The sequence below is a fragment of the Zootermopsis nevadensis genome, unplaced genomic scaffold, assembly GCF_977971745.1.
Source record: "Zootermopsis nevadensis isolate Lab colony 2312 unplaced genomic scaffold, Znev_1.0 Znev_ptg000002l, whole genome shotgun sequence".
Classification (NCBI taxonomy): domain Eukaryota; kingdom Metazoa; phylum Arthropoda; class Insecta; order Blattodea; family Termopsidae; genus Zootermopsis; species Zootermopsis nevadensis.
Window position 1 is genome coordinate 12,609,493 of NW_028259134.1, and position 26,092 is coordinate 12,635,584.

Consider the following 26,092-nt stretch of genomic DNA (forward strand, 5'->3'; position numbering starts at 1 on the left):
ATTCAGTACACAGAAGAATAATGTTATGCGAAAGTGGAGAATAGTGTAATAAATACACGGTTCAATGCAATAAAATGTGAAGTGTATAACAGAAAACAGTGGAGATAAAATATAATAAAACGTATGCTATAAATAGGATGGAAACGGAATCGATAAGATGTTATAAACAGCGCGACATACGATTATTGAATACTAAGTTTTTAAAATAACACACACACACACACACACACATCTCAGAAAACATTACAGAAATAAATACTAGGCCTGTTATAAAGAAACATTTGTAATCCCCACTTCTCCGCAGATGCTGGATTGCATATTTTGAATTTCTGTATCCCTGAGTGGCGCTGTAACAAACAAGTCTGCCTTCAGCGTACTATTTGCGAAACTGTTGCGTATAATATCTTAATCGTACTTAGTAAGTGCCTGAGAAATAGGCATGTGTTTGTGATGTTCCTTCATGCCGTATAGTCTTAGACTCTACGAAATGTCTTACATTGTTACAAATCATGTGATGTGGAACTGAACCTCATATTGCAGCAGGAGGAAATCATATGTGAAAGCACGTATCTCGAAAAATCATGAAATATCACCATCAAGTACGTGTCAGATTTTATCATAACTTTATACTACATCTTAAAATGTTTATGTATCCATTTTTAAATACCTTTCAGACTCGCAAATTTTGAAAGATTATGGATAAATAACTGAAGCCGTCTCTTTTCTTAAATCGCATAGTGTGAAGGCTTTTGGGGACCGCGATGTATTTCTGTGCGCTGTTGAAGAGCTCTCACAGAAACTGGCTGCAGGCAACATATTGACTACAGGGACAGGTCTTAGCCTGTGTTTTAATGATAGTTCTCGCAGAAATTTGCAATAGGCAGAATCTCGACTTCTTTTTTGTCCTGAGGACAAGTTTTCACACAAATAAGCCGAAGCGAGTAGGACTACCCCGACGATACGGCCCCACAGAAACAGGTCTTTGTGGGTGTCCTAAGACAAGTTCTCTTGTTTTACAGTTACCCAGTCGGAACAGGACCGATCTTGTATCCTACTGCTGCGTCTTCAGCGGCGACCTGGCGACTGGCTGTGGGTCCACTGTGTCCTGCAGGTTAAGGACAACATGGAAAACAGTCAGCAGCCTGTCATTGTCTGCACCAACCAGGTCCTTAGGTAAGTCGTGTAGCTTCCATACAAAATGTAGGCAAAGTGTATATCTGTCCGAAACCACCTTTCATATCCTATAAAACGGAACTGTGTAATTTATTGTGATCTGTTGTTTGAGCGTACCTGGACGACCACAGAGCCCACCAGACGATTAGCCTTCAAGTTGAAACTAGAGTTTCGTTCAAAAAAGAGCCAACAGTTTTAAGGACGGAGTTACGAATTTCTAAACGCCACTTGTCACAGCTAACCACGAATAACTATCTTAATGACTGTAAATCACGAAAACTGTACTCATATTCACATTTCTGTTACTGTACTGATATTATAATGTCCTTTTCCTCTGCTGTAAGAAACAGAGACATCTTATGAACCGTCTGTTCTATTTCTCAATAAGAACAGATACTGGCCTACGTCATAAGGTGACGCATCTAGAGGCCTCGGATTTGAATTTCAGCCTGCGTGACACGTATCCTCACTCGGGTTTTCGGTGATCTTCCTCAGTGCTTCCAGAAAATGTTTAGGATAATGGCATAAAATAGACCACGACCGCATCCACTTCGTTTTCAGTTAATTTTAAGTATTGTATCACCGCCCGAAGCTCTGTGACCCGTGCAATTAGAAAGCGTCATTAAACAAGCAATGTTAACAGAGTGTGGCGACCAACGCACCACGCGACCTTCATCCTGCAGACACTTCCACAGTTTAATACCGCACACCGAGTAAATTACCTCTCAAGCAGTCGAGATGCGTGGCTTCTAACTTTTATTCTTTTAAACATTACACAAAACAAGTTTAATGTTACCTCTTGCCGGTGCATTATAAAGACAATATTAATGTAAAAAGTTGACGACTTTTTTCATTATTCTAAATGGTTTATACCTTCGATGTGAGTACGAGAAAGCTACTGGAATTACTAACATACACGAGTGGAAGAGGGAACTAAGTACTGTTACAAAGACCGTCTTGAATTATGAGTGCCTCAACACAAGGTCTTCTTCTTCCGCGAGACGTTTTACGGTTACCCCATTGAAATCCTTTGTAGTCAAAGCTAATCTGAGTAACATTTGAAAATTCAGCTCCTGCATTAAATAATGCACATCGCTCCTCTGTTACAGAGATAAACTTGTTAATGCTGTTTAAGGAAATAGTCCCAGTTTATACGAGACTTAAATAGCGTAAAGTATTTGAGGAAAAATTTATTGAATGTTAAAGCAGTTGGTATATACATGTTCAGTTGAACTTTAAATCGGTCAAATTCCCTGTTATGGAACCGAAAGATACATAATCGTCAACATAAAAGCACACCGTTGTACATAATGCTTAATATAAGGGGATAGATCTGACAATAAAGTGACTTCCATGTTCCTGTTCTGGATTGTGACGCCTTGTAAACTTGTAAATAGATACCAACGTTTCGGAGGAACATACTGCCTCCATCTTCAGACCTCAATAAGACAAAGATGAAATTTCCGAACTGTACAGCCCATTGATAGTTGCTATATACTAATTTAATAAAAGCATTAAACAGGGACTTCACGTTGTCAAAAAGATAGTTGAATGATGGATTTACATTCAGCTGAACTACGTTGGTTGTAGGCCTACATGGCTCTGGAAACGTCATTCAGTCATTCTTAACAGTGAATACAGACCTTAGTGGTAACAATGCATTGATTCGGTCCCCAGAACCTCGTTTAAAATAACGGTTATATTATTTAAGCTGAGGATGGCATTGAAATGGAAGTAACTTGGTATTAGGTTTTTACCGCTTTGCCATATCCTTCCAGAATTATATTGGAATATAGTCGCTTGTAGCACTGAAGAATGCAGTTGCTGCCAAGCCAAGTGTGAAATGCGACCACAGAACATAACGCCAAACGCAAACACAGGTCTTCCTCCCTGTAATGCCATTTTTACAATTTATTTTTAGGTTAAGAGCGGTCGGTTTATACGTTGTAATTATTTGACAGTGTAGGGGAAGGGTACAGCTTCACAGAATTACTTTTTACCGCCCTCTTAAGAATGAGAAACATTTTTGTTTTATCGAAACGAACATTGAAAAAATACTTTTCTTTTTTGTCTCGCCCTCGCCTCGTTTCTTCTGATTTACGTTCTGACTCCGCTAGCTGCATTATGATTCACATACGGCCGTAACAATAATTAGTTTAGGAAAATAGATGAAGCCTCTATTATGTACCGCGTACAAGAATAATACGTCCTGGAATAGTAGATCGAAGATTAGACGCATTTTATTATCTCAGAAGCATACTAATACTTGTTAATTTTATTTATTGCCGAAAATGAAAACGCCGTGAAAAGAGAATAAATGATTTAGATGAATGGTGTATAGGGAGTAAAATAACCGAGTGTTTAAGAGAATATCAGCAAAGCTAAGCCGGGGTAGCTTAATTATTAAAGTACCTGGCGACGTGTCGAATTGCCCGAATTTAATCCTTGGCACAACAGAGAGATCTTCGGTGGAATCCACTCCCTGAGCCAAGTTATCTCGTCGTCCATCTAGTGCCGATATCCTGAAGGCACGGAGTTTTGCCACGTCCGTTACACACACTTACATGCATGATGGTTAGGAAACACCTTCACATGTTATCGCTTTTCGGCGTGATCATATCCTTGCAGAGCGCCTGTTAAAATCGCTTCGGCCATCCGTCTGTCCGCCCTCTCTGCACGCATGTAATAACTCGTGAACAGCTGAATGGACTTTAATTAAATTTCGCATTGCGTAATTTTACGAAAAATTGTCCAGATAGCGATTGTCGCCCTAACGACTGAGGCTTAAAATACCTCTGAAACGCCTGTAAACTTCTACAGAGACCACACGGTGCGTTGTACATAATATTATAATTCTGTTTAAAACAGTGTCATATTCAAAGTACCTTGGATCGACAAGCTAAAGTGTAACCTTAAATGCAGTTGAATGGAGACTGAGCTCCACGCATTCTTGAGGTGGGTACCAGATGGAGTCGAGTGATTAGCTGTACATTCTGGCCACTTCGTGCCCGGTAAAAGGAGCCTGGTTTATCCGCTAGGTAATCCCGACAGCAGGTCTGGAGACGATAGCAATTAGCAAATTGCTTGCCTGGAATCGCATCCAAGAACTTCACTGACTGAGCTGTAGCACATGCTGTTCACGAATAAACAAAAATAGAATAACTGAAAGAAGATTTTTGCGTTCTCATCTTCATCTCTTCGTCTGATTTTTAAAGGACTAAACCCTAAATAATGTGACATTGCAATTCCATATGTTATTTTGTATGCTTGCGAAAACTTGACTTATGTAGAATGAAAGACCGTCATCAGGACATGCAAATATTCACATAAATAACCTAAAAACTCTAATACATGTTTCAGCCTTTAGGTAATTGAAATTGTGTTATTACGAAAAATAAACTTATGATCAGTTGACAATAAACTGAAGAAACTATTTGGAGCTAAATGGAATTAAGTGTCTGAAGAATAGATGAAATTTCGAAACAAATATTCCCAATGCTTAGGACTATATTATTATTTATTAATTTGTTTATAATAAAAATCATAAATATTTCTTTTTATTTGGAACTACTGATATGATTATTTACGACACACATCGTTCCTGCCGTAAGTGGCGTTGGTGTGTTAAATTTTCAACGAAAACTTTTCTGCCACGTGATGATAAAAATTGAAGTAACCATTGATAAACTTCCCACAATATTAGCTCATAAGTTACAGCGGAAATACGTGATGGACAAACAAGTAAAATAAACCGTGTTTTGCTAAAGAAAACTCGACTCGTATGGCGTTAAATTAGAATGAAATGAATGCGCACTACATGGAGTGAAAACAAATAAGTAGGGCCTCAGAAAGTTTCTGTTGTGAAACTTCTAAGAGATAAACGTTTACGTAGTAGGTTGATTTTAATTAAAAGTGATGTATAAGAAACTGGTTTTGACGATAGGTCTATAAATTGGATTGCTGGACCAGAATATGTTCGGAAGAGATGATTTCTTCTGATGCGGTTTCGAATCGACAGATTCCACGACCACTGACAGCTTTTCAGTAATAAATCATAAAAGATTAAACAACTTTAATTCGTGAGCGGGAAGATTTAAGCTTGATATTCTTAGTTTATTTAATTATAGAAGTTTCAATTGCTCAAATTCTATAATGTCGATTTATAGGTTGATGACTAATGAATCGTATGATTTGAGGTTTTCACAGCGGTGAGTATGAAGATTTCTGTCTTCTGGGTTGTTGCGCTGTGTAGTCTGGTCGATGTTTACCAACGTTTCAGAGGTCATACTGCCTCCGTCATCAGGGCGATGAGTATGAAGATTTCTGTCTTCTGGGTTGTTGCGCTGAGTAGTCTGGTCGATGTTTACCAACGTTTCAGAGGTCATACTGCCTCCATCATCAGGACGATGAGTATGAAGATTTCTGTCTTCTGGGTTGTTGCGCTGTGTAGTCTGGTCGATGTTTACCAACGTTTCAGAGGTCATACTGCCTCCATCATCAGGACGATGAGTATGAAGATTTCTGCCTTCTGGGTTGTTGCGCTGTGTAGTCTGGTCGATGTTTACCAACGTTTCAGAGGTCATACTGCCTCCGTCATCAGGGCAGCAATCTTAGAATAATGAATCGATAAAGATGTGGAACCTGTCAGCAAAGCCAAACTCTTGGCTACGATTTTAAACTGAAACCTACAGAATACGAAGCAGACTCAACCATTCGACCGCTACATTTGGTGGTTTGGGTCTTAGGGAAATATTTTGGGTTTTATAAAGTGCGAGAAATTTCTTGACTAATTGACCAAACTCTTCTTAGGTTCTCAGGGACCCTGAAACATGGAGCTAGTTATTTTGTTAGGTATATTCTGTTCAGGCCATTCCCCAGAGACCATGTCATTTAAGGTCTATCAGACACTGGACATGTGTTTTTCAATCCCGCCTAGGAAATTCCTTTATTCTCCCGATGAGAGGATTGCTGTTAGGAGCAAATGGAGTGGCCCGCATTTGTGCCAGTGCAACACGTATTGCAACACACACGCTGATCGATACGATAGTATCGAATCACGTTCTAACTAAAAGGGAACAGTCAACCAGATTGAGACTGCAGTAATAATGAGTAAGTTGGAACAACCCAATCCGGTATCATTAACTGCAGACACCAGAAGAATCTATATTGATCACATGTGAGTACGTGATCAAGATGTGTAAATAAGAGATTTCAGTGGGATAAAAACAGTGCAAAAGCCTTCTATACATTTTTTTTCTAAGACATTACATTTGACACGTGTTTTGTGGAGTAATGAGGTCACAGCAGATACATTTAAAGAAGTAAAAATTGGTGGGAAGGTGTAGAACATTAGTTAGTTTTTTATCGCTAAAAATGCGTTTAATAACTTGATATATGTTCTTATTAGTGGTCCCACTTTAATAGCATTTGAACACCTTCAAACATTTTATAATTGTCGATAGGGGCGTACCTTGGTTGAAAGTTGGGTTATTTGAAAAATTATATCAATATGCAATGTTCATATGTCAATGTAATGAATGCTTTTAATGTCGCGTCTGGAGATACTTTTATCTGAAAGATTCGTTTGTTAATTGGTTAATTCTAAAGTGATTGAGTATCCATCGGCTGCAGCAGCCCAGCATGAAGCTACAGATTTTCTTTTCGTGTTCTCCGAAAGGTTTTTTTTTCTCTCTGGTGGTATTTTCAAGCATATTTATGTAGTCGTTTGTGCCATCCGCTTTCTTTGAATGCAGCATCCAGAGAAAAGCAGTTCCAGACTAGCAGTGATGGCAGAGAACCGTTGTTAAAATAGAGTAAGGTGTATATGTGCCTGTGTTGCAGTGAGCGGGAGGCGACTGTGATGCGCGCCAACAGTTGGCTGTACCACTATTACATGGTCCAGAGCAAGTTGCAGTACGGACTCGCATATGAAGCCCACGCCGCCTCCAGGATGGCAGCCGCCGCCGCTGCAGCGTACTATCACCCACACCCGCCACCGCCACCCCCACACCACCCACAGGTCATGTCACCGTACCCTCACCACGACCCCAGTCACCATTCCAACTACCTCCACCATCACCACCAGATGTCACCTGCGCCCTCAGGGGTAGTTCCCACCCATCACCACCCTCACAGTCACCACCACGGTCTGAACGGTTCGACCGCGGGACAGCACCATCATCAGTTACAGCATCCGACCAACTCAGACAGTCCCGGGTACTCCATGCCTCCATCGACGCCGTCCGAAAGCGGCCCTCCCTCTTATAGGTACGGGCGGAGGACGGAGCCGGAACCCGTGGACTACTCGCTGCACCCGGCCCATGATGACCCGGGCGACGAGCGATACCTTCTGCCCGTCGAGGAAGTGAGAACGTCTCCCACAATCACCGCACAGAAGAGGAAGTCGATAAGCAGCCACAACCCGACAAGAAGCAAAATAGAGTTCATGAAAACACCCGCCGTCACTTCACCAAGATCTTCGCCATCCACGGAAGTGATTGTTGATCTTGATCGCGGTGGGGGTGGCGGTGGTGGTACCATTCTAGTGACGTCATCCTCCATGGTGACAGCGCTGCAGCATCCTCTGAGTAGAACCAGAGTTATAAAGGCCGCGATAGTCGACCCGGCGGAGTTCATCGAGCAGTGGAACCCCAGCCCGCCGTGGTCCGACACGACAGTCCAGAAAGTGCCCGACATCATACACCAAGACCTCAGTCCTTATATGACCACAACGCCACCGACACCCACAGGGACTCCAGGGAGTCTTAACGGGGGAGGAAGCAGTAGCAGTGGGGGCGGTCTGTCCCACCAAACCTCACACACTGCATTCACGTTCGACTGGACACCTGAGCAGTACGTGCCTAACCTCCAGGGCACGCTGGGAACGGCACGGTCGTCCGTGGGCTCTATTCCGATGTCCGATGAGGAGCAGTTCCATCTGATGGGGGTTGCGACGGCGGCCACGTGGCCTAGTGAACACAGAATGTTCCCTTTGCAACCACCACCGTCTAGGCTGGGGTTGCAGTCCGCCGCGGGCAGACTAGAGCCTGAAGCCTCAGAGCCAAGCCCAGCCAAAGGTAAGTCGTTGGGTCTAACGTCAATTAGTTCCGTTCTGAACGGGGGTAATACTTGATAATGGCGGACACTTGTAAATCGTGTCCATTGTAGACAAGTTAGGAAAGGTAACGCGTTAGCTGTTTTAAACTCTTTTGCGAAACATTTTTCTACATTAGCTCTGTGTATTAATAATTATGCATTGTGATTGGCTTTCCAACAACGTGTTCTTACTTGCAAAAGTGAATAGCGATGAGACACGAAAAACAAATGAATAGAATATTCATACAGCTGGAAGAAGATCTTGTATAATGCTGACCACACAAGTTAAAAGTATCGCAAAATATGAGTTTTCAAACTGAGTACCTTACACTTCCCTTGTACTCAACTAATTTATTCAGACCGTAACATTATCATTGCCTAACTATGCAACTGTTGATCGTTGCCTTTTAGCATCTACTAGCTGAACGACGTGTTACTTTTAATATCTAACAAACTAGACCACAATAAAACCCGCATTGCGGAGTAAATTCAATTAATGAACCAGAAGTAAACGAAAAATGGTACCCATTTGACATTCCGCGCTATTTAGCATTAATAACTGTAATTATAATGGTCCTGGACTTTGCATTACCATTAGTGTCCATAGTAACAGTATGTTGTATGTCGTCATCCGCTTTTCACCCGACTAAGTTCTGATTCTGACGCTTTAATTATTAAGTTAGTAACCCACACGTTGACGCCCCATAATAATTGAAGTAAATTTTAAAACCATGTTCCGTTCATTAATCTTTCTGTCACAGCTTTTGAATCAATGAAAATGCTTATTGTGAGGTCATACGGACATCGTACCAATCCAGTATTACAGCTATTATGAAAACGCCTAATGACTAGCGTCATTACTTCGTGTTTGCTTCTCATTGTCTAGACTAAACTGCACTTGCCACCTTTATAGGCGTTTGCAGAAATTATGTTTTTTATTTTTTGGAAATACATCATGAAAACAAGGTACGAAGTAAAATGTGGTAGTTTATTGCGTGGTGAGAGATACAGATGATCCAGTTCATTTAATGATCCGTATTTATAGCATTCCATTTTATTAAAATGTCATTTGATAAAGAGTCTTACTTAGTTTATACTCTTTGCAAAACTTTAAAAAGCGTGGAGTGCTATATTGCGTCATATCTCGTTATTTGAACGCTACAATCTAATGTGCAAATTAAATTCGAATGAATATTGTTACATTCTGTTTCTACGAAGTTAATTGGCTTAGTCGATTATACTCAATTTTGTATTTGTTAATATTAATTACGACAGTATCGGAATTTCGTAATGTAGACGTACTTGTACTCTCCTGTGTACAAATACGTCAGCATTTTATAGTTTGAAACAAGTGTTTAAGCCTTTATTTTTATTTTCAGATGCACGGGACTCTGCGAACAGTTTATGAGCAAGAACGCAAGAAATAATCAGCTGACATTTCTATATTTGTAGACGTTTATAAATATAACTGAGTATGACATATTGTCAACAACGACTGTGATGCCATCTATATAACGCAATACTTCCTAAATCCACGGCTGGCTCGTGCAATATTTGTCATCAAGTTTTCTTTCTACGGCAGTGTGACAGTTTTTGTGCATATGCGTGTTAACAGTTTCAAATTTCACATCCAGTGAGTTTGTTCAGTTGATTTTATCAATAGACAGGAACATGTATCATTAAAACGGGGAACCTAGAGTACTTCGTGACATCGGACATGACTGTTACGCTATTTTAATGAAATCTCCCATGTAAAGTTGTTATCAGATTCTATATTATGTTTTGACCGTGTAAACATGTCTCTCACCCGTTGACCGTGTACACCTGACTTTTCGTTGTTGGTTTGTTGATGTTCAAGAAGATGTTTTGCTCATCTACGAACTAAAACCGGTCATATTTACTAAGCTTGCGGAAAGACAAGTTAAGTAGAGCTTATGTTGGGTCTAGCAACCCGTTAAATGTGTTCTTTTACATAAAAGAAACGTATCATATTTGTCCTATGTTGGAGGTATAATTATCTCACGTGGCCCCTTTAAGGGACTCAATAGATATACATTCTAAATGATTCAGACATCATATTATAGTTCAGTGTAGTTTATTTATTGATTACTGAAGTCTGCGTCACATTCCTCAGTATTATAATCGGCCGTGCTAATATTTCTGACACAGCGGAACAGAATTTGTGGCAGCACTGGCGAACTATTTTATGAAAGCGCCCGCAGCCGTGACGTATAAGCGATCACCATGTGATGTTCTTTTGTTCTGTTTATAACAAGAAACGTGCGAGCGCGTGTGTGTGTGTGTGGTACAAAAGTAAGTTATATATTAGAGATAGTTCTGTATGAAAGCTCTATGAAACGTACGTTTTTATAACAAGAACTCCCCTACAACTACTAGAATTTCAACAGGTATGTGTATAATTACTTTAAACATATCGAAATGTTGTATTATTAAAGTAGTATATTGAGGTTATTTAGGCTGTGAGCATGTCTCATGTATTCCTATCGAAATTAGTAGTTATTTATTTTTTATACATGTCTTGTTAGACCAGAGAACCTTAATTTGCATCACTGATGGCCAAATGTTTTTGAAACTCGGTGAGACATTTTACTGCTTCATAAACTTCAACGTTTGAGTACAATAACGCAGTTGTCACCGTTTCCCACGAGATGTCTCTACTTGTCTTTCTGATATTTATTTATCCATGAAGGCCTCTTTGTTTCTTTTAACTACTTTTACGTTCTTCTGAGTGGGTCAATGGAAGCTTAATATAAGATGTGTTTGATCTCAGGTTCACTGGGTAGATATGCCGATAGCCTCAGCGTCGTACCTTATCGACATTACAACGATTCCCAATGATTAAATTCGGTTTTGATATTTTTATTAAATCTATGCGCCCATTATTTTTAACTTCTGATAATACTGCTTTGATAATATATAAAATACTGAATTTTGAAGCCTCTTGTTTAACTTTGGAATATAATTTATTGTATACATCATTTAAAATTCACGTTGCTGGTTTTACACAGAATGTTTAGCCTTTTGAAGAGCTGTTCTCCGTGTCTGTGTGTGAGCCTTAAGAGACCATTAAACCGATATTTCGACTACAGTTCGAATTTATGTTTGTGCACAGTTTTTTAAGATAGCGTCACATGTAATATACTAAGCAAATATTAGACATAGAACCAAGCTGTATAAATTGTTAATGTTGGCAGCACCTGCCCAGTACAGATTTGATGTAGACTGCCGATAATTGGCTGTATTTCCGAAATTTCGCCTTGCAGTTCTTCTCGCTTTGAAATAAGCAGAATGTTATGTAAAAGACTCGTAAGAAGTCGTAAAAATTCGCCAAGCGCAAGTTACTTTACTTGTTTCAGAGCGTTATTTTGATGACATTATGTTTTTGTTGTAAAAGAAAATTGAAAAGAGTGGGGGATTTAAATATTTTATAATCTTAAAGATATTTAAGCATAAATGAAAATATATTTTTATTATACTAAAAGAAAGATTGTTATATTATTTTGTTATTCTATTCTGTTATTCCTACTTTCATTCGCATTCTCGAAATTTATCAGGAATCAGACGTAAAATAATAAAAACAGAAATCACTGCGCACAGTTTATTCAATAGACATTATAATAACGCTATGTAAGTAATTTAATTTTTATAGATAAACTTCATTTTAAAGGTTCCGAAATTGTTTAACAGGACAGATTAATTAACTTGCGATGAGGATTTTAATTGTTTCAGTAAAATTAAAGCTTATAATTGAAATGATATTAATAATTTTTTTTCAGAATAACTAGCTAACAGCGAATATCCAGCTGTATCACAGTCAATAAATACCCACAGTTATTGCTGTTTGGTTCAGTTTTCCTTACACCCGCCTTCTTGTAAATAAATTCAAATTTGTGTTGCCTTTCGGAATTGTAATTTATTTCTTCACGGTACCCAAGAACAGAAATCTAACCAGTAAGCGGTCTTCAGTTTCCCCAGTAAGATGTCATTCGTCAATTTAGTTTTATCACGTGCTTTTAGTGCTATTGAAAATTATTTTCCTACTAGACTGATAGAATAGGCGATTTATCAGGGTCACACGGCGACGAATATGATTTCTGGTTGGTCAGTATCTACCAGGGTGCATGGTGTAACATTCCAGAGGACAGCAATCTTTATTTGGTAGGCTATTTCGTGGATGAAGTGAAAATTCTCTCATTATTTTGCTATATGATATCTTCAAATGCTTATATACAGCCTCTTAAATAGAATAATTAATTTTACAGTTTCAGAATAATAAGTAATTAATCTATTAGAAGGTAAAGATTACTATTATTTGAAGGCAAAGAGTATCTTCTATTCTTCAGAGATTCCAGGTGCCAAATACGTGTATCTTGTATGCCAACTCTGTGTTTCTGCCTAGAAGTGCACATTGGAGTCTGATCTCCTATGACATTCAGACTGACCAGTAGCCATTTGATGTATACGTATGATAATCAGATTGCTATGTTTACTTTGAACATCATGTTACAAAAACACGGCGCTACACGCTTTGTACTAATTATGCTCATGCTTAACTGCGTCCGTCAGATTAATTAAGATTTAATTTGATACATCTGTGTTCTGATAAACAGCAGATTCCTAACGTTTCTTGTTTTACATGTAGAATGTAATTTTATCGCAGGGTATTCTGATGTTGGCTCAAGACTGGGCATAATTTGTTCTTTTCTGTTTTATTCTCTCCCCCCCCCCCCCCCCCAACATACACACGCATGTTCTGTAGAATAAGATTTCGTGCTTAAACAATTTGAATAAAAACGTAAAAGCATCGTGTTCAGTAAATTAATGGATTTATAATAGTATTGCAATGTGCACGGCTGGTTCACGTTGAACAGTTGAACAATTTTAATGCCCTTTTTAAAGACGTAAATACATTTTATTTGTATCTCGCTAAGAGTTAAACTGTAAGAATTCATTTCCCATGGGGGTGAGTGAAAATACACATATTATATTTAATACACTGTTTGCATGAAACTAATTAGTTTAGAAAAAAACATTAATAAATTATCATAGCTTATAAAATTTGTGCCGTCGAAAGCGTGATCTAACGTCCTCGTATCTCCTTGCCATTTTACTGTCGTCTGCTCCATTTATCTGTACAGCTGAGAGACGTCTTGAGTCAACGAAAAGTGTCATTTTAATGCTGCCTGTCTTGTTTGTAATTAAATTTTCTTAATGAACAGTAAATTTAATTTAAATCGGAAGTTTTAATCTCTTGCGTTATAGAATTTTAGTTTATGCCTAGGAAGGAAAGTGCACGTGGGCATTTGCGTTTCAGACTAAGAAAGATTTCGCTTCACGTCACAGGTATGACACTGTAATTAAATTCGAATGTCATGTCACTCATAATCGAAGCGGTATTGTCGACAGACACAAAAGAGACGCTTGCAGACTCCGGTTGTCTGTGTTCGCTTATGATTTCTGAACACCACGCCCAGCCCCCAAGCCGACTGTTAGAGGCACCAGTAGTTCCAACGCAGCTGGACTGGATAACGAGTATAACGAAAATTTACATCTCTTCTTCATCGCAGCTTCAACACTGAAAAGTCAAATTGCGTTCTGCTCGAAGCTTCGCTAACGGAACTATTAAACTGATAAGCATGCCAATTGCGAGGCAAGGAAGGATCTTGATTACACAGAACAATTACGTACATGCAGTGCGTCGTACAGTAGCTGCATTGAGTTTAAGGGGGGCGAGAATTAATTATTCACAGACTGACACCTCTTTTCATACACAATGCGCTGATGGTTTATTGGCAATGCAGATGTTATTTTCGTTATGCTGTTCGGATCTTCCACATTCTCAGGAGATTTGATGATGCGTTATTCTGGTTTGCAACGGTCTGTGGGCTTCCACCCACATTTGGTTCTTCAGAGTACCAGCTTTGAATCCTACTTTGACCTCAGAACTGTTAGACTTTCGTTTGATTTCTCCGTCTCTCTTGATCCCTTAACGGACCAGTATATTCTCTCAGTCCAGCCCTTTTCTCGGGTGCCTACCCATCGTCAGGGACCATTTTCTTTTCGCACCTTTGCCCTAGTTACTTCTCACCTTTGCCTTGTCCATCTCCTTAGTATATATTTCCAACCTCCCAACAAACACAATTCAGCTTTTAAAATGGATTCAATATGTTCTTCTGAAACGTCCAATTCAACTCGGCGTTACAACCTAGAAGACCAGCATAGATTTCCACATTCAGCTTCGGCCCTTCCGTTTGAAACAAGATTTTATAAAGTCGCTTCCTGGGTAGTATCCCACCTTCTCCTTTGTTTATTTTGTAATGATGTATCGTGTATACTGATTATCAAGGGATTGTTATAAATTATTATTACAACTTAGGCACGAGTAAAATATAACTGTTGCCAGACAGAAATGTGTTTTAGGCCAATGAGATTTCAGACTTCAGTTCGCGACACGTTTTCTTTGTTTACATTCAATGTAGATTGTAATTACTTTAAAATTAATTAAAATTTTGACTCAGAATACATTAGTGAGTAACTAATCTGTCTTTATCTATTGATAAAATTTGGAATATCGTTCTGTGACTCCGTTAGTAACTCGTAAGAGTATCCGAAAGCTAAGGACAGAAGAAAAAAAAACGAAGCAAGAGCTATCTGTCATGCGTCAGGACGCTTCACGCGTGGGTCAGCGTTTCACAAAAATGAAAAACAATACAAGAAAGTGTTGATAACTTGGGAGTTGTCGCTTATTAAACTGTGCGGAGTCTGTACAAATTCTAATGTTGTTTAAATGAAGTCTGTGACTTGGTTCACTTGTGTATGCATGAGTGAAACACAGCTACGTGGAGCGTAACGGTACACGTCTGTTCACACATGCTGAGTGCTGAATCAGACACGTCTTGCGCTGATGCATGACCAAGCACATTGTGTGAGGCACGAGGCATCGGCTATATTTGGAAACTTATTGCCTGCTCTAAAATAAGGCAAAACAGATCCAGCGCCCAAGGACCGTAGCCTACAGGAGACGCAGTGTCAGATCTCTTCCTTGACTCGACGAAATTCACTGAACGGATAGTTTCATAGATGGCATTATGACATGAATTGGAAAGGCTGTGAAAAGAAGCGGTCGTGGCCAAATTTAATATTTTTTCTTTCTCAGAATGTGCCTAGAGGGACTAACGAATTGACGAAAAATCTAAGGAAGATGGTCTCTGGGCCAGGATTTGAAACCATGGACCTCCAGAATTGAAAATATCGACCTATTAAGTGCAGGTTTTGTGACCTTGAAAACTTCTGGTTCCTCTCTATAACTGGCGGATGTTATTACCGTAAAGCATTTATTGCTAGCTTCAACATGTTTTGTTGTTTTAACCAATGAATTTAATATCAGGCATTGTTTTCATAATTACTTCTTTTAAAATCCCATTAAGGTCAACGCTGCCCTTCCCACTGAGTTCATATAACATCCAAAACAGATTAATGTATTAAGCTTCGCACTGGTATATTTCACTAGAAGCATACATAAATGGCAACAGTAGATATACTGTAGAATCCTCGAATGAAGACGTCCAGATGTAGACAGATTTATATTCTGCCTTGATGTTTATGAACTACACGGATTCCTCTTTGACAGGTTTTAATTTATAGTCAATTTTGTGTATATAAAACGTGTCCTAACAATGGCTTTATTGAATCATCGCTGCATCCCGTCACATTGAATCATGGGAAAGGGAACCTTGAGCCTTTAGATTTTCCATGTCTTATAGCTCCCAGGGTCCTTGATTCGTAATCACTTACTGATTTATACTAATGGTTTGATATGCATCTAGGTTAGAACATTGTGAAATTTCATGTCCATGTTAGGTATTGAAGCAACCAGATGGTGTCAGATTCGGTGTCTATTACCAGCCACTTGAAGACGAGGCAACTGTTTCGTTTGTGGGGAAATTCATAACCGTCTACTTGGTAATTCTGTGTAAACTTGTAAATAGACTTAGAATCAGCACTGTGATGCATTCATTTTTAGGACTTCGGCCCTGAGGGATGGAGGCAATATGTTCTTCCGAAAAGTCGATATCTACTTACAGGTCCACACAGCCTGACGACCCAGAAGATCAGCAATGACGAACTGGCTTAGGATCGTGTCACATGGCAGAAATTGGTGTTAACAGCGTTGAACCTTCAGGATTTAGTAGAGTACTAGTGAGTTCGTTAATATTCGTCAAATGGAAATTTGGGTTCTAAATATTTCACATGAGGTTTTGGTCTTATTCTGAGTATTGCACAGACTGTATTACATGACGATACGGGCTCTAAATATTGAACAGACTTTATCACATACCATGCTGGACTCTGAATATTGCATATATTTTCTGACGGAGACCCTACTTCATTCCGTGGTGGTTAAGCCCTGTTTGGTTGCTGGACATTTGATTCCAGGAATCCTTTGTCAGTGTCCCAACGTTGTTAATTACTGAATAGACCATAGTTTAAAGTGTATTTAGATGGTAATTGAACAGTAATTCTTCATTTCACGGTCCATATGTTGTACATATCCTCCTTTCTTGTAGCAAGATTCGATTTAGAAGTGCAGTGCTGGTCTTTTGTGTATTAACTTTTTGCACCAAATGTGGTATTTAGGACTCTTGACCTTTCCCAAGGAGAGTGAACAATCTTAAAGCTTAAACACGTTCCTACAACGTTTTACTGACTGCAGACTTACAAAGCGACTCGTAAGTTTTCAAAAAGGTTTATGAACAGAACGAAATGTAGAAATATATCTTCCGATATATTTTAAATCTAAGTTTCAGAAATAAATAAAAACTGAGTATGGTATTTCGATGACAAGTCTCTTGTAAACGTTTCTAAGCGGTCAACTGTAATACGTTAGTTACAGGAATCGAACTATGGACCCCATGCTGGCGAGCGCCTCACTGTTAGCGGCCACCAGAGTAGCTCTGCCATGCAGCTACTGTGGAGATTCCATGTCATGTGATTTTATGATTATATATGTTGGTATTGTTCATCCTAGATGCGTTCTTGTAGCTGCTGCAGTTTGTACATCGCAGGAAATCCTTTGTTGCGTCTGGATTCGTGATTTACCTGTCTCCGAGAATTCATGTACAATCCTAGCAAAAATAAGGGTTGCTATCAGTGTGTTTCGCTGTGGTGGAACAGTGTCCGCAAATTCGTATTTTGGGAGACTTGTGGGTCGTATCCTGACTGATTCTATTGACTTCAGTTAATATTTGATAAATATGGAGGATATTGAATACTTTATTGTAATTGGTCGGGGGAGAGGGGGTGTGTCACGGCCTTAACATGAGGCTGACTGCTTATCTTCTAGTGCCCTGACTTAGAATGTATGAAGTTAGACCTCCATATCTAATATACGTCATTAATATGTCTTGTTTAGGCTCAGGGTACATTTTATAGTTTCCGTCATACGACAGAAGTTTCATTACTTCATATGACTTGAGGGATTAAAATAGGAATGCATACATGTCTAACGTGTCATGATGTTGAAAAACAGAAATACCATATGCAATAGAATTCCAGAGTATCGATATTTTAGCACCTTGCGTGTCACTGACGAGATATATCGCTTTGAAACCGGTCCATCCTTACAGTTTATCTTTGGTGTCTGGTATTGCCTGCCTTGACTCTTCAAGATAACCCTTTACAATATCCCGCAAACGTAATTTATAAGCATGTATAGAGAAAGAACGACTTTCTGCGGAATGCCTCTGCACGAAGAGGGTTAAAGAAAGCGTTTAATTCATATAGAAGTAGCATGTCAAGCATCATGCAATTTCAAAGTGGAATGTATACACTCTGACCGTGTGATAAGTCGGCCGGGTCATTTTCTCAGCCTTTCAAGACCGTCCTTACGAACGAACACTTGAGGGTTGTGTGACGTTGCTGGTGAATGCGGGCACCGATGCAGTCAAGAAACGTGACGTTCACGTCGTACATAAATATGACACGTTTATTGAAATGAGTACATCTTCTCTGCTTGGCGTGGGTACCTAGTTGAGTAGCCTCAGGGATATTACTGTGTGGTTCCGTCTACAAATATGTAGAACACGGATTATTCTCGGTAAATGTGACGGTCCTTTCATCTGTCTGATATAACAACTCGAGAACGGACTTTCATGGAACTATATATTGATGAGTTTTGATAAAATATGTCAGAATTCTATTTAAAATCGGACAGAGAAGCTGCGTAGATCTCAAGCGTAAGTCACGAAATTTTACCAGACAGAAAAATGTTAAGAGCAAAATTGCAACAATTCTGGCACGTTCGTCGGAATTTGGCTATTGTGGTGTCTTTTCTGGGGTCAACTCGTAAACCATTATTTGCAATTATGACTGTTCAAAAATAACTCTACGTTCTGAGAAAAGGTACTAATTAAACGTGAACACTTTCTTAACACAAGAACATTAAATGTCGCTTGTATTAAAACAAATTAAAATAAGACTCAGTGGATTGAGATTCGGTGACTGGACATTGATACACTCAGACATATGCCCGTGGATTTGTGACCTCAGAAATCGAACAGTGTAAATCCTATCCTTGATACAGCTCGGATATCCCCTTAAAGAATAAATTAAAGGCAATCATTTTATGAGTATACCAAACAATCAGACAAGAAGAAGAATACATATTTAACATCCCATAAAACAGTTAGTGGTAACTGTATATCCCACCTGTTTTAATAATTAACAACTTTGCGCTTTTATGTGTTTCATATGATTGACACTGTAAACATGGATTGTTTCCCTGGACAGTGTTAAAACTGATCTCTTAAACGGTGAAGTGTTGTGTTTCTTTGCGGTACGGGTTAATTCTTAAATATTATTTAGAGAAGCTTCAGGTTTAAAGGGTTAATCGAATTGGTTTCGTAGGATTTAAATATAGCTAATGGATGAAAAAGATGCTAAAAGATTTTACACGAAAAGGTAGGAGAGGTTGGGTAGACCATATAAACGATGGAAGGACCAATTATGAGTTGAATCTTAAATCCGAATCAATCTAGTGAGATTAATAATTGTGGTTTATGATGAATATTTACATGCGAAATTTTGTGAAATTAATGAAAAATCTTAAACATGTCGCCACTACTTCATCGAGCATTTTTGAATGTATTGTTACAGTTCAGAAGTCATTTTCAGTACACGGAAGTGGTGGAACAGAGGTTTACATAAAGTCGTGTTTTTTCGTTCGTGCATTCCTGCGAATCATTGGCCGTAATAAAACCAATATTTGTCCACCTGCGCGCATCATTGTTTTTGTTCAGTCAGTATCACCTCAACATATTACGACGAGAAGCAATAATTCTGCATCGGCAGTCTGATATTGGCTACTGGTCTGTTAGACCCACACAAACCACATTTGTAATTTCTAGGTAGAATATTTATAAGAAAATAGTTTTTATTTTGCACCGTCACATAGCCTTCATTTGTACAACAAATTAGTGTAAAGTTATCATTTTGTAGATGTTTGTTCTTGAAGCGTACTGTGCAATTTGTTTTTAACATTTCCTCATTCTTTGTAACCTTTCTTCATACCTTTCTATCCTCGAAAAAGGGCAGACGATAAGTATTTTGGAAGCTCTATTTAAATATTTTTATATCCTCGCCATAAAATGGCGAGTTTGAATCTCTGCCTCACTTCGAATTCAGAGAGTGAGTATAATGTTTAATTTTTAATTATTGATTACTATATGTATACGTGTTATACACACATTGATGTTTTCAGTAAGGAATGTATTATTATATTGTACAGGTCTTGTTGTTTAATTATTATTATTATTATTATTACTCTTGTTGAATTTACGTAGCGTATGTAAAGATGTGTGGCAATATCTTCTGTTAAGTTAAACAACCTACGATGAATGTTTATTTACAGTGTATAGACCCAATGATATGAAGTAATGTGTGTCGCACGTTTCTTTGTATGTGGTGTGACAAATGGTTAAGGGTTTGTTAAGTATTAAGTGTACTTATTTTTCTGTATTGTAAAAATATGAACATGAAGAATAATTTACTTATTGAATTCAACTATGTACATGCGTTGTTGGTTTATTTAAAATGGCTTATCCGAAAACCTTGTTAAATCCTACTTGAGAAGCTACTAGTAGATCAGCTAATCAGCGTGTTCCCCATCTTTTACGGATGCTGAAATTTTTTTTATCGCATTCACAGAAGCCCAACACCCAAGCCAAAGGACTACCTCTTGTCGGATATTCGCAACTGTTTTTAATGTATTTGCAGGCGTATACTGATGAATTTTTAAATAAATAACAGAAAATCCATGAAAAATGCGAAAAATTAATTAATAATTCAGTTAAACAGCTGATGTCACCATGAGGCTAACGGCAGATAAATAGACAGTGCCTACATACTTCGTAGTAACTATAAGGTCTGGTTGATGTGTGTTTCGTGTTGAACTTCCAACGCAGTCTTGAAATACGTTAAGGAACAGTGGAGAAGTGAGAGTCAGTCAAGTCTTTTGAAAATTCAAACCAAGAATTGGTAGTTTTAATCAATAGAAATTGCAAGTTTCCACACAAATACACAAAAAAAGGGGTTTGGTTTCTAAATGAAACTCGCCATGGGAAAGTTTCTACTTCGAGGCTGAAAAGAAATGAGCAAGCTATTTTAAAAAATTAATTATTTTTCACTACAACTTAATGTTTTAACACAAAACAACAAAACGTCTTAACAAAGTAAACAGTTATATCAATGTTACAAACACGTTTCAGTACTTTATATTCGATAAACTGATTAAAAAAGGAATATATAAATGAATAGCCGAATACCCGTCTTCAGAACTCTTACCACACTCGTCTCAACATGTCGCACGTAAGAATAACAAATAAGCTTATTTGTACTGAAACGTACATTTAAATAAGACAGCTCTAGAAATATCTAATTGAGCAGCACGAAGAATACTAAACAATATGTATTTTAAATCGCAAAGATTTCGACAGTATTTGGGGGAAACATGAAGCTCGACTTCGCTTTCTGAAGACATTGGGCTTGATGAAGTTCTTGCCGTTTCGGTTTTGCTTGAATCCCCGATTCAAATGAAGAGATAAGACAATTCATGAACAGTAGTTCATTATTTACTGCAGCCGCAAGTGTTAAGAACTGTCAGAGGAAAAATGGATTACATATTTTACACATGTATTTTTTGATACAGTAATAGTGATTATGCAAAAAAGGAACAAAGAATTCCACAAGAGTTTGTTTAATCCTTTCGCGCTACGAACGACATTTCTTATTCAGACACCAAAGAACTATCCTCCCCTAGTGATTGGTAATAATACAATGAAAATAAAGTAATCTGCATCTCTTACTTCCTGACGCTCATTACTGTGGTTTTCCAGCAATGAAAACGACGAAAGCCATGGAGACATACAAAAGAATAACTGTATCTATATTCTGAATTAAATCTAGTACAGGATAATGGCGAATGTTGTGTGGCGATCCGATTAGACTGATGTTGGAGGCTGGTCCTGTGTGGGGCGAGTGGCTCTGGTCCAGACAGGTGGCAAGGTAGCGGCGGTCAGGTACCCCGTGTGACCTGTCAGTGACTGGGGTGGCATTCCCGTCACAAAGCGGCACATCTCTCTGTCGGCTGACGACTTTCGGCCAACCTTTCCTGATGTTTCGCTTCCAGAAACTCCAGCTTCTACTCCGATATCCTTCGCGGTGTCATTTCTCTGAAACAAGGTGAAGGGTGCATTACTTCATATATAGCTCAGTTGCTACCGGCTTGGAAATTGGAAGATATTCATCACTTGGGCAAAGCCAAACGTAGCTTCAAATTCTGCGAGAAGTTGTCTTACATGAATTGCAAGTGTTTGATCTAAGTGCTGGGATAGAATATTTAATCCAAGACAGACATAAAGAGTGTACAAAATATATGTTGATAATGCCCTAAAGGGTGAGTGAAAGGCGAAGACTCAAAAACTTTTCGGCTTAAAAGACCCAGACATCTAATCTACAAAAAGACCTGTCTACATAAAGCTCTCTCTGGAGGTTCTGTTGTAATATTGGCACGATGACAAAGGAATGATGTGTATGTCACGGCATGTTCGTACAGTTACGTGGTCTCTTTTCCCTTATCCACACGAGAGTGCAGGACAAGCGGCCTTCAAACAGCTGATGTACAACTGTGCGCTTTCTGCTAATGAATTTAAAATAAAGACGGATGATAAATGGTAGCTATTTAAATAAATTTAGTTTTTACGTGTAACTTTTTCGTAATAAATATTTAAAGCCTTTTGAAAACACATCACATGTTTTTACCTCTCTCAAGGACACTGACGTAGGGTGAATGTCTATAAAGGTCTAATAGCAAATCGAACGCCTTCTTGATTTTAGCCTCTGAACTGTTTCGATGGTAGTACATGATGACGTCACTGTAAACGTCTTGTCGGACTGAAAGCGAATAAGCCACCAGACACGGTCCACAGAAAGCACCCTGATAAACCGGGGTAGGGGGTAGTCTTGCATTGCTGGAAGCACGAAGCGAAACCAAAGACGCCATATTGGACATGAGGCTGCAAGAACACTGAAGTTCCACGTGGTGTGTTGTTTGAATGTGCGGTGTGCGTTGTACGTTTTCGCAAAACTGAAGAATGTGGACGTTTGTTTTTACATAACAAAGCATTACATCTTACTACACTTGTCACAAGAACAAAAACCGTGTTTTAAATACGTAATGTCTGAATTACTCCATTAAAAACTATGTCAGAAAGAACTAATGACATTCAAACAAATATAAAATTACATAATTGCGTAGTCGGCCTTCCAGAAATGGTTGTGTGATACAGAACCGAATGAATTAAGTGACTCTGTCTCACAACTGATTATCTATTTTGTCCGATCGGCATAAACGCTACACATTCCAAATCTATGTTAATACTGTTACTACGTATATTTAAACCGGTAGAAATAAATTGTTCATAGCAACGTGGCGTTAATCAACGCGCTTATTGAATTACATACGCGCTCATGTGGATCGAAAATTTTTTTCTTACCGTGGCGAATCGAAGTTTGTGGGCCCGGACTCTGACCTCGATATACTTTGGGTGAGCCAGTGACAATTAACAGCTGCAAATAAAATACGAATCAGTGAAACCTCGAGGTTTTACGCAAGTTTTAATGGTTTATATCATCCGGCAAGATCCAAATTCATGTGTTCGAATATCGGACTGAAGATTATCGTCGTTTTCCTCAGTACATTCAAGCAGATACTGGGTCAGTACACACCCTTTCCAATTTATAACTCACAGACCATAATATGATTGGATGCTACATAATTACGCAAAAAAGCCTAAGTTAATAAATCTAGAGTATATCAAAACATGAAATCAAAGACAAACATTACAAAGTCGAGCCATTTTGTTCTTTAATAAGGACATGTTTTGAACGAAAGCTGAAATTAGAAAAATATTTCGGAAATCTGATTTAAAAATCGTAAATTTCATCTCAAAATGAAATGTTACCGCGACGAACCGTTGTTCTCAAGCACGGAACTGGCGGCATTTGACTGTAATAGAAAGGCTGCTTACATCCGTGAGTGTCACAGTGGTATCATTAATGCAGTGAAACTTATTTACATTCGTGATACAGTGGAACAGTTACTCATCACACACGATGGAGACTTCTGTTCGGCATTCGACCACGGTAAGTCGAAAGACATGTAATACTTGTCCTATTTTTACCCAGTAGTTTTTAAAATGACTACCCCTAAGCTAAGCATATTTGTTTAAAATTATTTTGTGATGGCGACACAGAGCATGGATAGAAATTAACAGCCACGTCAGCATTTTAGCGTAAGGCATGAGTTAGATCTGAACACAAGCCTCCCCTTCCCCCCCATTCAACCCGAAACAAATGAACGTTACTTTTCTGGGACACTTTCAACACTACCGCATTTTAACTGATGACGTTTGAGGTTCTCACAGCAACAAGCAAGAAGTCTTGTAGACTCTGATGATGGCCAAGAAGTAGGCAGGCGTTATTCAGGGTTCATTTCATTCGTGTTGTGCAACACCTAAACGGAAGTAAAGATTAAATGAAGAAATGTTTTATTTTACGGCACACAGAACGAAAATTATGGCATAGCATGCCCAAAAAATATGCAACACGTTGAACTGAAAAACGTTGGCGTGTCTTATACCTATTCTGTAAAAATTGTATGCGCAAATACATTTAAATCTTTTGTTTACGCGAAACCTGTCACTTCATTAGGGTGTCTGTAAATTATTTTTGTGGCCGTACAGCTGTTAATGAATATTTGCAACTGTTCGCGTTATCTCTTTTTGGATGAGTATAGCAGTTTGTTCTTATGATATGGATCTTTGTGTTTGCACAGTAACGCTACCATGAAGTTATACTAGCAGGCCTAAAAGAATAACATATGTATATGTCGTCAACATACATTAAAAAAGCAAACCAATTTATAATTTTCCGCTCACTGATCCTAAAGGAAATATTTTGAAAAGATACATTCGTAGTTTCTCGAATCTACTGTGTGTGTTCCTATTTTAAACGTTAAACAAGGACTTGACGGTAAAAAAAACCTTGTAACCTGAACGCATTAACACAATTCCTTTGTTCATAACGTGGAAGATGTCAGTAGCACGTGTTTTGTGAAAGCTGAAAGAACTGTCACCAAACACTTTTTGATCTTATACTTCCATTATTCTACGTATATTAGGCACAAATTGTATCTGCTAGGGCATTTCCTACTTGGAAATCCACTCAGCACGAAACAAGCGGACGCACTTAATGGCCAGGCTCAAGTTACCAACACTTGCGAGAATTGTCAGCTGGAATGTAATCCGTGGTTATCAAGGGTTTGGAAAGGCTCCAGTTAAAATCATTCCAAGTGGCGATCCAAATTGATCATGGAGGTCTCAAGATGGCGCGGTGCCACTGAAGTGGAGCTTCTCTCATCCTCAGTATGCATTCCTAGGCTGTGATAAGTTATTACGTAGTCTTTGTATGATGCGCGTAAAATGAAGGCACAATGGTGAGGTCCCGTCAGTCTAACTCATATTTCATAACCACAACTGATGGAACAGCTACTGATTTATGTATTAAGGTCTACAGTACCAATTTTTGCGGATAATTTAATTTTGATTTGTGCCTGTCCTCTTACGTCAAACGTTACGCAAAACTGAAATCGAACCTATCCGTTTTCTCAAAAAGAGTTCATCGTGTAGAAATTTATGCCTGCATCAGTAAGATGGAAAAACTTGGAACTTTTTTCGATGTAATGAATACCTGACACAATACAATTACAACCAAAACTTATTTTAGGTTGAGATACTTTAAGCTCAATACAAGAACTGTGAAGTTTAGGTACGATAGATGGCACTGATGTCTGTGAAAACGTCCCGATATAGGCATCTGTTCCGCTTGGTTTGCAGAGTCACGGTAAAACAAACTTACTTCTTTGGTGGAAATCTTGCATTGTACCTTCTTCACGAACATTTAGTTACACAGTTCAGTCAATAAAGTGACTGGCTACAATCCGAACGGCCGATGATCAAAAACGTGAAATGAGACGGTCAATGCGAGTCATACACACGAAAGGTCATCATCTATTTAAAATATGATCCTGGAAGGGCTTAGGAAAATTAAGTGGCCATCGGGCTGTACTTTGAATCCCGGACATTCCGAATACGAAATAATGGTGCTGACCACTATTATGCTATGCCCGCGTTGGTCTTCTGGGTTATAACGCCGTGCGGACTTGTACCAACTTGGAAAAATATACCGC

General features: G+C 38.7%; 2 protein-coding genes and 1 long non-coding RNA gene across 9 annotated transcripts in view; 2 read left to right on the plus strand and 1 right to left on the minus strand.

Moving 5' to 3' along the window:
- The window catches only part of dysf (neuronal PAS domain protein dysfusion), a 379,409-nt gene extending 367,220 nt beyond the window's left edge, over positions 1-12,189 (plus strand). For all 4 annotated transcript variants that reach the window (XM_087349754.1, XM_087349750.1, XM_087349758.1 and 1 more), the window contains 3 exons: positions 1,020-1,173; positions 7,015-8,249; positions 9,648-12,189. In XM_087349754.1, coding sequence (XP_087205880.1) covers positions 1,020-1,173; positions 7,015-8,249; positions 9,648-9,676 — 1,418 coding nt within the window. In that variant the 3' untranslated portion in view covers positions 9,677-12,189. The remainder of the gene's footprint in view (positions 1-1,019; positions 1,174-7,014; positions 8,250-9,647) is intronic.
- Positions 12,190-20,796: 8,607 nt separating this feature from the next.
- The window catches only part of Trmt61 (tRNA methyltransferase 61), a 108,122-nt gene continuing 102,826 nt past the window's right edge, over positions 20,797-26,092 (minus strand). The window contains exon 4 of the mRNA XM_022068987.2: positions 20,797-22,016. Coding sequence (XP_021924679.1) covers positions 21,786-22,016 — 231 coding nt within the window. The 3' untranslated portion in view covers positions 20,797-21,785. The remainder of the gene's footprint in view (positions 22,017-26,092) is intronic.
- Positions 22,812-26,092, plus strand: part of LOC110832192 (uncharacterized) — a 96,515-nt gene continuing 93,234 nt past the window's right edge. For 3 of the 4 annotated variants that reach the window (XR_015535381.1, XR_015535386.1, XR_015535385.1), the window contains exon 1: positions 22,812-23,988. This is a non-coding gene — a long non-coding RNA (uncharacterized LOC110832192). The remainder of the gene's footprint in view (positions 23,989-26,092) is intronic. The other variant, XR_002543851.2, reaches the window with a different exon arrangement.